The sequence below is a fragment of the Symphalangus syndactylus genome, chromosome 14 (genome assembly GCF_028878055.3).
Source record: "Symphalangus syndactylus isolate Jambi chromosome 14, NHGRI_mSymSyn1-v2.1_pri, whole genome shotgun sequence".
NCBI classification, from domain to species: domain Eukaryota; kingdom Metazoa; phylum Chordata; class Mammalia; order Primates; family Hylobatidae; genus Symphalangus; species Symphalangus syndactylus.
Window position 1 is genome coordinate 40840917 of NC_072436.2, and position 13201 is coordinate 40854117.

At 48.1% G+C, this 13201-nt stretch overlaps 1 protein-coding gene across 4 annotated transcripts; it reads right to left on the reverse strand.

Annotated features, from left to right (window-relative positions):
- Positions 1 to 5666: 5666 nt before the first annotated feature.
- CHCHD5 (coiled-coil-helix-coiled-coil-helix domain containing 5) lies at positions 5667 to 11790 on the reverse strand. Of its 4 annotated transcripts, none has more exons than XM_055243120.2 (4): positions 10137 to 11790; positions 8673 to 8813; positions 8422 to 8587; positions 5667 to 5841 (listed from the first exon to the last, which is right to left on the reverse strand). In XM_055243120.2, coding segments are annotated over exons 1-4 (333 nt in total). In that variant the 5' UTR covers positions 10139 to 11790; the 3' UTR covers positions 5667 to 5817. The 4 variants fall into 4 exon arrangements, with proteins under 4 accessions (XP_055099095.1, XP_055099096.1, XP_055099097.1 ...); XM_055243121.2 differs by lacking the exon at positions 10137 to 11790 and adding an exon at positions 9868 to 10099; XM_055243122.2 differs by lacking the exon at positions 10137 to 11790 and adding an exon at positions 9784 to 9803.
- Positions 11791 to 13201: the final 1411 nt, after the last annotated feature.

Below are 13201 nucleotides of genomic sequence, written 5' to 3' on the forward strand. Positions count from 1 at the left end.
TGAAGAATCGCCCCTCACCAGACAAGACTACAACAAAATTAATTGAGTCCTCATTTCAGCTTTAAAATAAACAAAAGGGGCTGGGCATGGTGGTTCACTCCTGTCATCCCAGCACTTTGGGAGGCCGAGGCAGGCAGATTTCTTGAGCTCAGGAGTTAGAGAACAGCCTGGACAAGATGGTGAAACCCCATCTCTACTAAAAAGACAAAAATTAGCTGGGCATGCGTGCCTGTAGTCTCATCTACTCAGGAGGCTGAGGTGGGAGGATCATCTGAGCCCAGGAGGTGGAGGTGGCAGTGAGCTGAGATCACATCACTGCACTCCAGCCTGGTCAACAGAGTGAGACCCCATCTCATAAATAAATAAACAAACAAATAAATAAAATGAACAAAAGGGGAACTGTATACCCAGACTATAAAATAAATAAATAAATAAATAAAAATGAACAAAAGGAGAACTGTATATCCAGGCTTAAGGTAGAGTCAGGCCTTCTAAGAAAAAGAACAGCAACAACAATAACAATGCCAAACCTTCTGCAGGGGCAGGGTACAAAGAAATGGTGGTGAGAATGACAAGCTGGGGAAAATAATGCCTGCTGCAATTCTGGACACATTGGGACTTAGTGCTCCCTTTGAGAAATATATATGAAGGTCCATGGCAGCAGGTGGAAGCCCAAGGCAGAAGCCAGGGCTGGAGATAACCATCTGTGAACCAATGACTTATCTGATATTCCCTAGGAAGGAGATCACTGCACAGAGTAGAGAATAAGAAGAGGCCTGGTGTAAGCCTTGAAGAAAATCATTATGTCACGGCTGGGTGGGAGAAGGTGAAGGCATAGCCAGAGACCTAGGAGGAAACCTGCGGAGTCCATGTAAAGAAGAAAGAAGAGTGGAAATGTGGAGGGCCATTAAAAAATTATTCTGACACTTGTTAAAACAGTATGGAAAACTGTACTCAAGACGACTGTCCCTGTCTCACTTCCCACTGCCCTAGTAATGCTTACTGGGATCAACCTCTAATTCTCTGTCCCAGGGTCTGTTTCTGGGGGAATCTGAGCTAAGACAGTGCATCATGAACCAAGGATTATGATTCAAGCACATATGGCACATTAACAAAAGCTGAGCATATGCCAAGCCATAAAGGCTCGACACATTTCAAAGGATTAAAATCATATAAAATGTTCCCAACCCAATTGCAATTAAGCAAGATAACTAAAAAAAAGAAACCCTCCTTATGTTTAGAAATTAAGAAATATGACTCTAAACTTTCTAAATAATCTGAGGTCAATGGAGAAATCAAAAGAGAGTAGAGAAGGGAAAACAAGGAGCAAAAGGAGGATTGAAAGAAAAAGACATTCAAGGAGCAGGACTACTATCAGCAGAGATGGCAAGAAGGAAACGTGACTGTTGGCTAAGTTACAGCAATGCACTCATGGATTTTTGTTGTTATTACAGTTATTTTATCTTCTATTTTGAAGAACGATTTGTTATTTCTTCACAGTTATGGGACAAGTAAAATTATATATCTTGGAAAAAAACAAACAAACAAAGTCAAGCTTTGTGGCAAATTTAAGTGTATTAGAAAAGAAAGCCAGACGCGGTGGCTCACGCCTGTAATCCCAGCATTTTGAGAGACCGAGGTGGGCATATCACGAGGTCAGGAGATCAAGACCATCCTGGCTAACATGGTGAAACCCCGTCTCTACTAAAAATACAAAAAATTAGCTGGGCGTAGTGGCAGGCGCCTGTAGTCCCAGCTACTTGGGAGGCTGAGGCAGGAGAATGGCATGAACCCGGGAGGCAGAGCTTGCAGTGAGCCAAGATCGTGCCACTGCACTCCAGCCTGGGCAACAGAGCATGACTCCGTCTCAAAAAAAAAAAAAAAAAAAAAGGAAAAAGAAAAAAGGCTGAAAACCAGTGAGCTAAACATTCATTTCAAAGAGGTAGAAACAGACAATTAAATCTAAAGAAAGAAGAAAATAAGAGAACTAGCTGGACGTGGTGGCTCACACCTGTAATTCCAGCACTTTGGGAGGCCAAGGTGGGTGGATCACGAGGTCAGGAGTTCGAGACCAGCCTGGCCAACATGATGAAACCCTGTCTCTACTAAAAATACAAAAATTAGCCGAGTGTGGTGGCGGGCACCTGTAATCCCAGCTACTCAGAAGGCTGAGGCAGGAGAATCGCTTGAACCTGGGAGGCAGAGGTTGCAGTGAGCCAAGATCACACTACAGCACTCTAGCCTGGGCGACAGAGTGAGAATCCGTCTCACCAAAAAAAAACAAAAGAAAACAAAAAAAAAGAACTAGTTAAAAACAAATGTACAAAATAAAGTGTCAACAAAGCCAAAAGCAATTTCTGTGAAGATTAACAAAATTGATAACCCTCTCTCAAAATCGATAAAAAAAGGAAGAGCATACAAATAACCAACGTCAGAAATGAAAAGGGGGTTATCACTACACATTCTACAAACCTTAAAAGATACTATGAGGATATTATTAACAAGTTGATAGCAATTTGAAAATGTAGATGTTTGTTTTAGTCTATTTTCTGTTGCTACAACAGAATACAATAGACAGGGTAATTTACTAAAAAGAAAATTATTTCTTATAGTCTGGAGAGTGGGAAGTCCAAGAGCACAGTGCCTGCATCTGGTGAGGGCCTTCATGCTGCATCATAACATAGCAGAGAGCATCACATGGTGAAAGGGCAAGAGCAGACCAGTTCGGGTCTTTTTTCCTCTTCTTATAAAACCACCAGTCCAATCATGGTGGCCCCACCCTGATGACCTTGTCTAATCTTAATTACCTCCCAAAGACCCCCGCCTTCAAATATCACAACTGACACAAGAAGAGACACTATGAAGTTGTTCCAGTAATTTAAATATAGGCACAATTTTTTTGCAGCCAAATGCTATCAAGAAGTAAAGTCTCCCCATCTCTTTAATCTTAGCTAGACTCATGACTGCTTTGAACAATAGAATGTGGTAAAAGTGATGTATGAAGTTTCCACTTTCACTCTCTTGGACCCCTGAGACCATCATATAAAGAAGCTAGTCTAGCCTATTGTAAGAGAGGACACATAGAGATGTTCTAAAGTGTCGTCTGGATCTCCATTTTGTCTGTTTTAATCACACGTCTTTTAGTTGGATGAGACAGAATCCCACTCAAGCTTACTCAAGCAAGTGGAGTGGGCTGAAAACATCCACCACAGCCCATGGAAACTAGAGCTGGAAACAAAAAGCCACCAGGATCCAGACCCTTTCAGGGACAGGAACTTGCAGGGAGCCAAAAGCCTGTGGGATGTGACCAACTCAGCATTCCACTGAGGGCTATATGATCAAACAGCAAACTGTTTACCATTAATACGGAATGTGGGCAAACTCACTTCTGTGCCTGCCCTAGAAGGTTTGATGAGGGGAATCGCTTCCTGGCGCCGAGTTCCTTGAGGTTATCTACTGGGACATCTAGAGAATGCAGTCTTGCAAGCCTACTCTGGACTGAGCAGCTGACCTCTTCTACTCCTCTTCTCGCTATCTCTTTTGCCTAATAAATACAGAGAGCTGTGTAAAGCTCAGGCCCTTGTCCACTAGAGGCAAGGTGTCCCCTGACCCCTTCTTCCAAATATACTCTTTTGTCTCTTGTCTTTTATTCCCGCGTTCGCCCCCCTTTCTTCAGTCCACCAGGGATTGTGGCAGGTTAGAGGAACTGATCACAATTCTCTCCCCGCTACCTGGGTTTCCTCCTAGCTCAGACAAATCGTATAAAATCTTGCAACCCTGAACTTACAGGATTTCCACCTGGCTCCTAAACCAATGAACAACTTCCTTTGTCTTGGAGATTAATCCCTAGGAGAGACTCCCATAGGCCAGGCTCATTTTTCCAAGCCGAGCATAACCCTCGGGTATCAAATGGCCAGTTACTCAAATTTCCAGAGGTTTGGGATCACCTCCAGGGAGGAGGGCCTCGTCTGAATGGTGAATGTGGGTGCAGGCCATGGGCATGCTCAGCTCAGCACTCTGGGGTCTCCTTCTCTATTGCATACATGCCTGTCTGCTTTCTGTTCTTTAGGACCAGTCCCTACTGGGGAGCCTGTATCAAACAGCAGAAGCCTGTATTCCTGAGAAGCATGAAGAAGCCACAGCAGCCACTGTTGGTGCCTGCCCAGATCCACTCAGCATCTCTTCCGCATGTTTAAGGCTGCTCACTTGATCCCATTATACTCTGCTTACGGCCCTCTTCTGATGGCAGAAGTGAACTTGGCCTATAAAGGGCAGGCCAGAAGTACCAGTAAATGCCCATGAAAATACCCCTTAATGACAGATGGGAAGTTGGTAGATAGACACAATTCCCTTGCTCCTTGATAGGGCAACTGGGTTATGTTCTATAAAGTCCCCCACAGGTCCCCAGTGGGACTGAGTCCCAGTTGCCCAGGGTGGTAACTCGCTTGATAAGGCACCTTTTATTGGCTGTCTTCCTCTCTGTCTCCCTTCTCCATTCCTCTACCAGTGTTTCTGGAATCAAATTCAAATTACCATCTGCACTCAAATTCTGAGTTGGCTTCTGGAAAACTGGAAACTAAGAACAGAAATCCAGTGCATAGGCCAGGTGCGGTGGCTCATGCCTATAATCCCAGCACTTTGGGAGGCTGAGGTGGGCAGATCACCTGAGGTCAGGAGTTAGAGACCAGCCTGACCAACACAGTGAAACCCCGTCTCTACTAGAAATACAAAAATTAGTCGGGCATGGTGGCGGGTGCCTGTAATCCCAGCACTTTGGGAGGCTGAGGCGGGCAGATCACCTGAGGTCAGGAGTTTGAGACCAGCCTGACCAACATGGTGAAACCCCATCTCTACTAGAAATACAAAAATTAGCCAGGCATGGTGGCGGATACCTGTAATCCCAGCTACTCAGGAGGCTGAGACAGGAGAATTGCTTGGGAGACAGAGGTTGCAGTGAGCCGAGATCACGCCATTGCACTCCAGCCTGGACAACAAGAGTGAAACTCCATCTCAAAAAAAAAAAAAAAAAAAAGAAAAAGAAAGAAAGAAAAGAAATCCAGTGCATAGCCTTCTAAGCCATACATCCTTCCATGCAGTTGTTTTCAATAATAAAGCCAGTATTTTCATCTCCATTGCCTAATACCTCTAACTGTTGCCCGGCTGATTCTGAATTCAGCAGGGAAAGAGGCATATTATTTATCACACCCCCAAGCCTCCAAAAAACTGAATACAGACTTGGAGAATGCAGCCAGGCACTGTGTCAAGTGCTTGTAGTGCTAGCTACTCTGGAGGCTGAGGCAGAGGATCACTGGAGCCCAGGAGTTCAAGGCTGCAGTGAGCTATCGCACCACTGTACTCCAGCCTGGGCAATAGAGCAAGACCTTGTCTTTAAAACAGATATATATTAAAAAAAAATAACGACTTGGGGAATGCTAGAGAGGAAGGGAGCGAGGGTCTTTCCCCCATGCACATGCAGCAGGAGTCAGGAAATGGCTGTGTGGCAGAGTTCACAAGGGAGGCAGGGTAGTCTCAACCCTGGGGCACAGCTGCAGAGTCCTGCTCTTCCCAGGCACTTCCTTGGCACACCTAGTAAAGCTGGGGAACAGATGACTCTGCCCAGCCAGCTCTCGTAGGGCCCTCTCAGGTATGGATGGCAGGAATCAAAGCCCAGTATACACAGTCTTTATTTATTGGAAGTCCTGATATCCAGGAAAGCCAGGCCCATGGCCAGGGCTCAGGACTCCATCTGGCCACTCTGCAGGGGAGGGGCAGGGGGGCAGTCATTCATGTCCAGTTTTCCTGCAGTCAGAGGAGTCCTCAGGAGGCAGGAAGTGGCTGTGCCTGTGGAGAAAGCACATCAACATCTAGTAGCACCTCCTCTGTGCCCAGCCTGGGGAGCCTACGTAGACACAACAGAGGGAGACCCTGCAGAGCCCACAGTCTGGAGGGAGAAGGGTGTCGGGCAATGACCTTGGCCCTGAGCCATGTGAAAAAGTCAGCTGTGGTGAAGTGTCATAGGGGGCAGGGAAGGCGCCATTCTGCTGTATTTACTGAGCACCTGCCGTGTACCCAGCAGGCAAAACTCTCTGACTCAAGCAGGGAGAGACAGACAACAAATATGTCAACATTCGAGAAATGCTATGAAGAAAATTTAATCAGGGTAAAGAGCAGAAGTGTGTGCAGAATGGGAGGGCCTTGTACCACTTTGACTGTCAGCCACAAAAACACGGGACATTCTGTAAAGTCTGTATGCCATGCTGTAGGAGATGAGAATGTTTGTGTTCGCTATTGTGTAGACCAGACAACGTGGGAGACCCAAATCTCACTGCCCCTAGCAAGGAAGGAAAAATTGTAACTGGGATGCCATTCCCAGGAATGAGGGGATGATGAGGAGGAGCTGATTATAGTTACTCTGAGTGCACTGGAAAGCCACAAGAAGGTTTTAAAGGGGAGAGATGTGACCTAATTCCCTGGTTTTTTTTTTGTTTGCTTGTTTTTTTGGAAGACAGAGTCTCGCTCTATCGCCCAGGCTAGAGTGCAATGGTACAATCTTGGCTCACTGAAACCTCTGCCTCCTGGGTTCAAGCAATTCTCCTGCCTCAGCCTCCCAAGTAGCTGGGATTACAGGTACCTGCCACCACACCTGGCTAATATTTGTATTTTTAGTAGAGACGGGGTTTCACCATGTTGGCCAGGCTGGTCTCAAACTCCTAACCTCAGGTGATCCACCCACCTCGGCCTCCCCAAGTGCTGGGATTACAGGCATGTGCCATGGCACCCGGCCCTAATTCCCATTTTTAAAAGCTCCTTTGGCTGCCAGGGAAGAGAAGACCGTCAGGGCAGGGGTGACCACAGGGAGACCAGGGAGAGGCTGGTTGCTGGTCCAGGGAGGGAAGCAGCAAATGGCTCTAAGATAGGAGGATGGGATCTTTACTGTTCAGACGCCCAAAAAACTTGAAAGAGAGAAATGTCCCCAGCAGCTGACTGAGGACAGTATGTGATTGTTAGGTAACGTTTCCTGAGGAGAATTAAGTTCCTTCCGGCTCTCAGGGGTCGTAGTTTCTGCCCTGGGGGTCTGAACTATTCACTTATCCTTGCCTTACAGAAACAATTAATGCCTATAGGGCCTGGTAAGAAGGGCATCACCCCCATCTTCAGCCAAGAGCTCCCCTGAGACAGGCATAGGATGTGAGCCTTGATGGAGGGGCTCAGGGACCTTGAGAACTTGAAGACGGGGCGGGAAGTGGGTGGGACATCAGGGAGGTTTTCTGAGAGACGTGCCGTCTAAGCTGGAATAGGAATTAGCCAGGAGATGGATTAGGAAGGGCAGTCCTGGCAGAGGGAAACAGCTAGACAAAAGCAGCGGAGATGTGCACTTGAGTAACTGCATGTTCACTGGGGCTGGAACATAGAGCTTAAGGGGGAAAGTGAGGAGAGGTGGGACCACCGGTCGCAGGGACTACATCCCACAGGGCCCTGTGGGCTGTGCTGGTGTTAAGACTTGGGCTGGTGGAAGTGAGAACCATGGAAAGGTTTGTAAGTAGAAGCAGAACATGGTCAGATTTCCTCTGAGATCAGTCTAGGATGATCACCAAGAATGACTGGAAAGTCAAGATGGAGCATGGGGCCCAGGAGAAGGATGGCCAGGTGGCCCAAGAGAGAAGACAGGGCTGCAGGGACAGAGAGAGGGCCCCAGGAGAGGGTGCTCAGAGGGGCTGGGGCAAGATGTGACTTTCACCTTTGGAGCTCACAGTCCAGTGAGGAGGGCAGTAAACATCTAAAAGAGCATTTTTCAACCTTTTTCCGTTACTGCCTCTCCTCAAGGAGTCATTTTAGACTTTTGTTCTAATTGCCCAACCATGAAACTTACATATCTCAGATATACTGTGTATCTGGTTTACATATTAGATACATTTAAAAGAGTGACCTTTTTTTGGCCACCCCAGCCCAGCCCCTCTCCAGTTGCAGATGAGTAGTGAGAAGGAAGAGAGAGGGTGAGGGAGGAGGTGGATAAAGTCAGCCTAGGGCAGAACAGAAAGAACCCAGCAAGGACCTGGAATTTTGTTCTCAATGTGATGCAAAGCCACTGGAGAGCTTTAAGCATAGGTGTAATGGGACCAGATTTCAGTCCTTACATGCTCACCCAGGCCCTTTATGGAGGCAAGAAAAGAGGGAGGAAGGGAGACCAGGGAGAAGGCTGGGGCAGGTGTCCTGGAGGTGGAGGGTGAGAGTGGTGGTGGATTAAAGCAGGGGCTATATGGGGCAAGAAGTGATGATGTTCTGGATTCTGGATGCATGGCAAAGGCCCGTGTGATGGTGGGGTGGGGCTGAGGATGACTCCAAAGTCTTTACCCTGAACAACCAGAAGAATGAAGGAGATGTTATGGAGAAAAGAGATGAACTGAGGTGAGCCCCTCTTACCTCCACAGTTGTAGGTGAGCGTGGCAGCTGCACCTGCTCAGCGCACTGCAGGAAGCGGCGCATATGCTCTGCACAGTTGCCCACAGCTGCCTCGTTCTGTCGAAGACACTCCTCAAAGGCCTCGAAAGGCTGAGCACAGGCCTGGCGGATCTGGCGGATGATTGGGCTGTGGGGGTAGGGCAGTTCAGCCCCTGGGAGATTCCCACCCCACTGCCCACCCCCCACACTGTCTCATACTTGCCCACACTCACTGGGAGGATGTGCATTGGGCAATGCTCATCTTAAGGTAGTGACAGTCCCGCTGCCAGGATTCTGGCTTGGCCGCCACACACTGGCCATACTGCTCCAGCTCCCGGCCACAGTAGCGAGCGGTGACCTCCAGGGCTGCCTGCCTGTGGGACAGGATGGGCTGAGGATCATTCCAGGCAGCAGGCAAGCACGGGAATTCTTTTGTTTTATTTTTTAGAGACAGGGTCTCACTGTGGCCCAGGCTGGAGTGCAGTGGCATGATCATAGCTCACTGTAGCCACCAACTCCTGGATTAAAATGATCTTCCTGCCTCAACCTCCTAAGTAGCTGGGACTACAGGCATGAGCCACCATGCCCAGCTAATTTTTTATGTTTTGTAGAGACAGGGTCTTGCTATGTTGCCCAGGCTGGTGTTGAACCCCTGGGCTCAAGTGATCCTCCTGCTTAGACCTCCCAAAGTGCTAGGATTACAGGCATAAGCTATGGTGCTTGGCAAAGAAAGGGAGTTCTGGTCTGGGTCTGAAGTAGGACTAGGTGTTCAGGGCAGATGTGAGAGTCTGAAGGATCCTGAGATGGGGCCAAAGAAGTGTAGAGGTGAGGCCCAGCCCTGGGGCTTGTAAAGCAGGAGGGGAGCTTCTGGGGAGACAGTGGAGATTCTAAAACAAGGTCTGATTAATCTAAGGTAGGCCTTCCGGGTCCTAGAAGACAGGCCTTGAAATCCAGGCATTCCCCGGTAGGCCTGGGGATCCTGCACAGAAGACTTGGGGCCTTTAGAAGTAAGATCTAGAATTCCAGGGAGAGAGCTTGAGATCCCTAAATGGGTCTGGGGGTTCTAAAAGTGAGGTTTAGAGGTCCAAGAGGTGGGGTCTCAGGTCCTGGGGAAGAGTGTCTTAGCCAAAGGGTCTTCAAGATGAAACCTAAGGCCCCGGTGCGGGACTCAAGGTCCCAGGGGCGTGAGGTCTGGAAGCCCTGGATGAGGTTGGTGCTCTGGGAATCCCGGGAAAGGTCAGAGTGGTCTAAGAACAAGTCTATGGACCCTATAGGTGAGGACTGGGGTCCTAGGCAGATCTGGAAGGTTCAAAAGGTAAAGTTTGGTGATCAAGGGGGAGGAACCTGGAGCTCTAAGGACGGGTGTAGGAGTCCTAGAGGTCCCTAAATAAGTCTGTAGTCTTAGCATTTCGGTCTGAAAGGCCAGACCTGGAGTACTGGGGGCAGAGCTTGGGTGAAGAGTGACTGGACCGAAGTCCTAACCCGCGCGAGAGGGGGCGGGGCCTAAACGCTTAGAGGGCGGGGCTTGGGCATGAGGAGGGTTGGAGCTCGTGACGGAAGGCGCTGCATCCTGAGGGTCAGATCTCCAAGAAGGAGGGCGGCTGGTCCTAATTCCGGAGGTCCTAAACTAGGTCTAGATGACTGGGTAAGAGAAGGGGAGCGGCAGCACGTATGGGGTAGGCGCTCTCGCTACTCACATCTCGAGACCTTTGCCGGCGTAGGTCCGTCCGGGGGAACGACCCGCCTTTTCCGGTATCGGTTGTCATGGCGGCGCCCAGCCCAGCCTGGTTTTTTCCGGTAGCCAACTGAACTAACAGCTCCGTTCCCTTTACGACTAATGTGTCATGGCGGCGCCCTACCTCTTCTTCCGGCCCGGCTCGTCATGGCGGCGCCCTGAGTAGCCACTTCCGCCCTCTTCTGTCTAAATTGCTTTATCCTTATTTCCGGCTTGCCATGGCAGCGCCCGGGGTTCAACGGAAGTAAGCAATGAAAAGTACGGTGGTGCCTCGGCTCCAAAGAGAATGCGCCTTTGAGTTGCGCGGCACCTCACGGGAATGAGCCGCAGACACAAGCGCTCCATATCTCCGACTGGAGCTGGTGGGAAGCGTCTGCTGTTGCTACAGCGTCTCAACATGTTGTTCCCATTTTGGTTGGGTGCTGTGGCGGTATGCTGTTGGGCTCAGGGTTAGGGGGCCTGATTCCTAACGCCGCGCTGCCACCATCGGCCTTGCGCAGACGCTGATAATCCTCCTGGCACCCTGGTTCTTGTGAGCGCTTGGAACAGGAGGGAAGAAGGAGTCAAACCAAGAGCCGAACTAATTCGGCTTGGGCCTCCCATTTACTCAGCCTGGGACCCAGACGTTTCCCCATCCCTTAGCGTAGGCCAGGACAGACATGGCGTTTAATCCTGACTCCATGAGACTATCAAGGTAGTTACTTCCTCTCTTTGTAATTAATTCCTCCTAGTGTAGCAACATTTCCCCCTCCCTTCTCATCTGTCTTAAAAGTGTGAGGTTAGACCTGGGCGTGAGTTTCCCCACATAAGAGACTGGATATCCCCTGGTCTGAGAACTGAGCATCAGTCCTGCCGTTTAGTTTGCAGATCTTTCAAGACTGTAGTCAAAATGAGCAGAACATTTTGCAGTTCATCATAGAGTTGAAGATGAACGAGATGAACGAGAGCTACTTGACTGTGAACTAGTAACGACCACTTGGAGTCGCAGTGTGTCTGTAAAATGATGATGATGACAGTGACATCATAGAGGACATAGTGCAAGTGAACAGTTTGATACTGAGCTTGGAGCCTCAGGAGTTCTGGATAAGTGAGAGCTGTACGGGAGGCTGTAACCATGAGCTACCCTGGTTGGCAGTTGACATCCGAGGATCAGCACTGGTCATCTGAATCTGCCATGGGCACAGAAAGAAAGCTTTACACCTTGAGATCCCTCCATTCTTCTTAAACTTCCAAGTGTATGTTTGATGGGAGAAGAGGGGAAGGGATCAACATTTAAAGGCTCTGGAAGGAGTCAGATAACTGTTTTTGGCTTAAATGTAGACTGAATCCCTAGATTTTCCTCTACTGGGGGAATGAAATCTTAACCCATCCCGTTCCCTTGTTGGTCTCAGAAACGGATACCCCAAAGATGCATTTGGACGTGCTGAAAGGCCTTAGAAGCTGCCTCAGAAGATCCGTCTAACCTTGTCTTGTTGGGGTGGGGATGCCCAGAGGTGCACAGGGCGGGAGTTTCTGAAATTTTCTTATCTGACCGAGAAAGCAAAAAAAAAATCCAATTGTCTTAAACCCGGTTTCTAGGGATCTCATTAAAGAACTAGGAAAAATTAACCACCTGTTAACAGAAAAACCAAACTGAAATTTTGTTTTGGTTTGGTTTGGTTTTGCTTTGCTTTTGTTTTGTTTTGTTTTGTTTTGTTTTGTTTTGTTTTGTTGAGACGGAGTCTGGCTGTGTCGCCCAGGCTGGAGTGCAGTGGCGCAATCTCGGCTCACTGCAAGCTCTGCCTCCCGGGTTCACGCCATTCTCCTGCCTCAGCCTTCCGAGGAGCTGGGACTACAGGCGCCTGTGAAATGTTTTAAAGAGGTTTATTTTGAGCCAATATGAGTGACCATGGCCTGGGGAACACAGGCTCAAGAGGTCCTGAGAAAGTGTGCCTGAGACAGTAGAATTACGGTTTGGTTTTGTACATTTTAGGTGGACAGGAGTTACAGACAAAGACATAAATCAGTACATGGAAGGTAAAGATTGTGTTCAGCGGGGTGCAGTGGCTCACGCCTGTAATCCCAGCACTTTGGGAGGTCGAGGTGGGCGGATCGCTTGAGGTCAGGAGTTGGAGACCAACTTGGCTAGTATGGTGAAACCCTGTCTCTACAAAAAATACAAAAAATTAGCCAGGCATGGTGACTACAGGCACCTGTAGTCCTGGAGCTACTCAGGAGGCTGAGGCACGAGAGTTGCTGCGGAGGTTGTAGTGAGCCGAGACCACACCACTGCACTCCAGCCTGGGTGACAGAGCATGACTCTGTCTCAAAAAAAAAAAAAAAAAAAAAAACTATAGTATTTTTATAATACATTTTGTAGTACCACTTATAACCACTTGGGTGCGTGGGTTGCCCATTAAACAGTTTACAGTTGACCCTTGAACAACATGGATTTAAACTGTACTGGTCCACTTATACTCAGATTTTCTTCTGCCTCTGTCACTCTGAGACAGCAAGACCAACCCCCCTTCCTCCTCTTCAGCCTACTCAACGTGAAGAGGACAAAGATGAAGGCCTTTATGATGATCCACTTCCACTTAATGAATAGTATATTTTCTCTTCCTTAGGATTTCCTTAATAACAGTTTCTTCTCTCTAGTTTACTATTGCAAGAATACAGTATATAATGCATATAACATACAAAATATGTGTTAATCTACTGTTTATGTCATCAGTAAGACTTCAGATCAACAGTAGGCTATTAATAGTTAAGTTTTGGAGGAGTCAAAAGTTATATGTGAATTTTCTACTGCATTGTTTAAGGGTCAACTGTAGATTTAAGAACTACCTAGGATTGTAGAGTTGACTGATAGCACTGGGACTGATGATAACATCATAACCTGAAGAAGTGTCAACAATGGTGATGGACCCCCGGCAACCCTGGAGTGGGGATGTCTAAAGATAGATGTCATCCACCAGGCAGGAGTTGGTGCTGCCAGTGTGTCATATACTGCAGCCTCTTTTATTTATTTTTATTTTATTTTTTGAG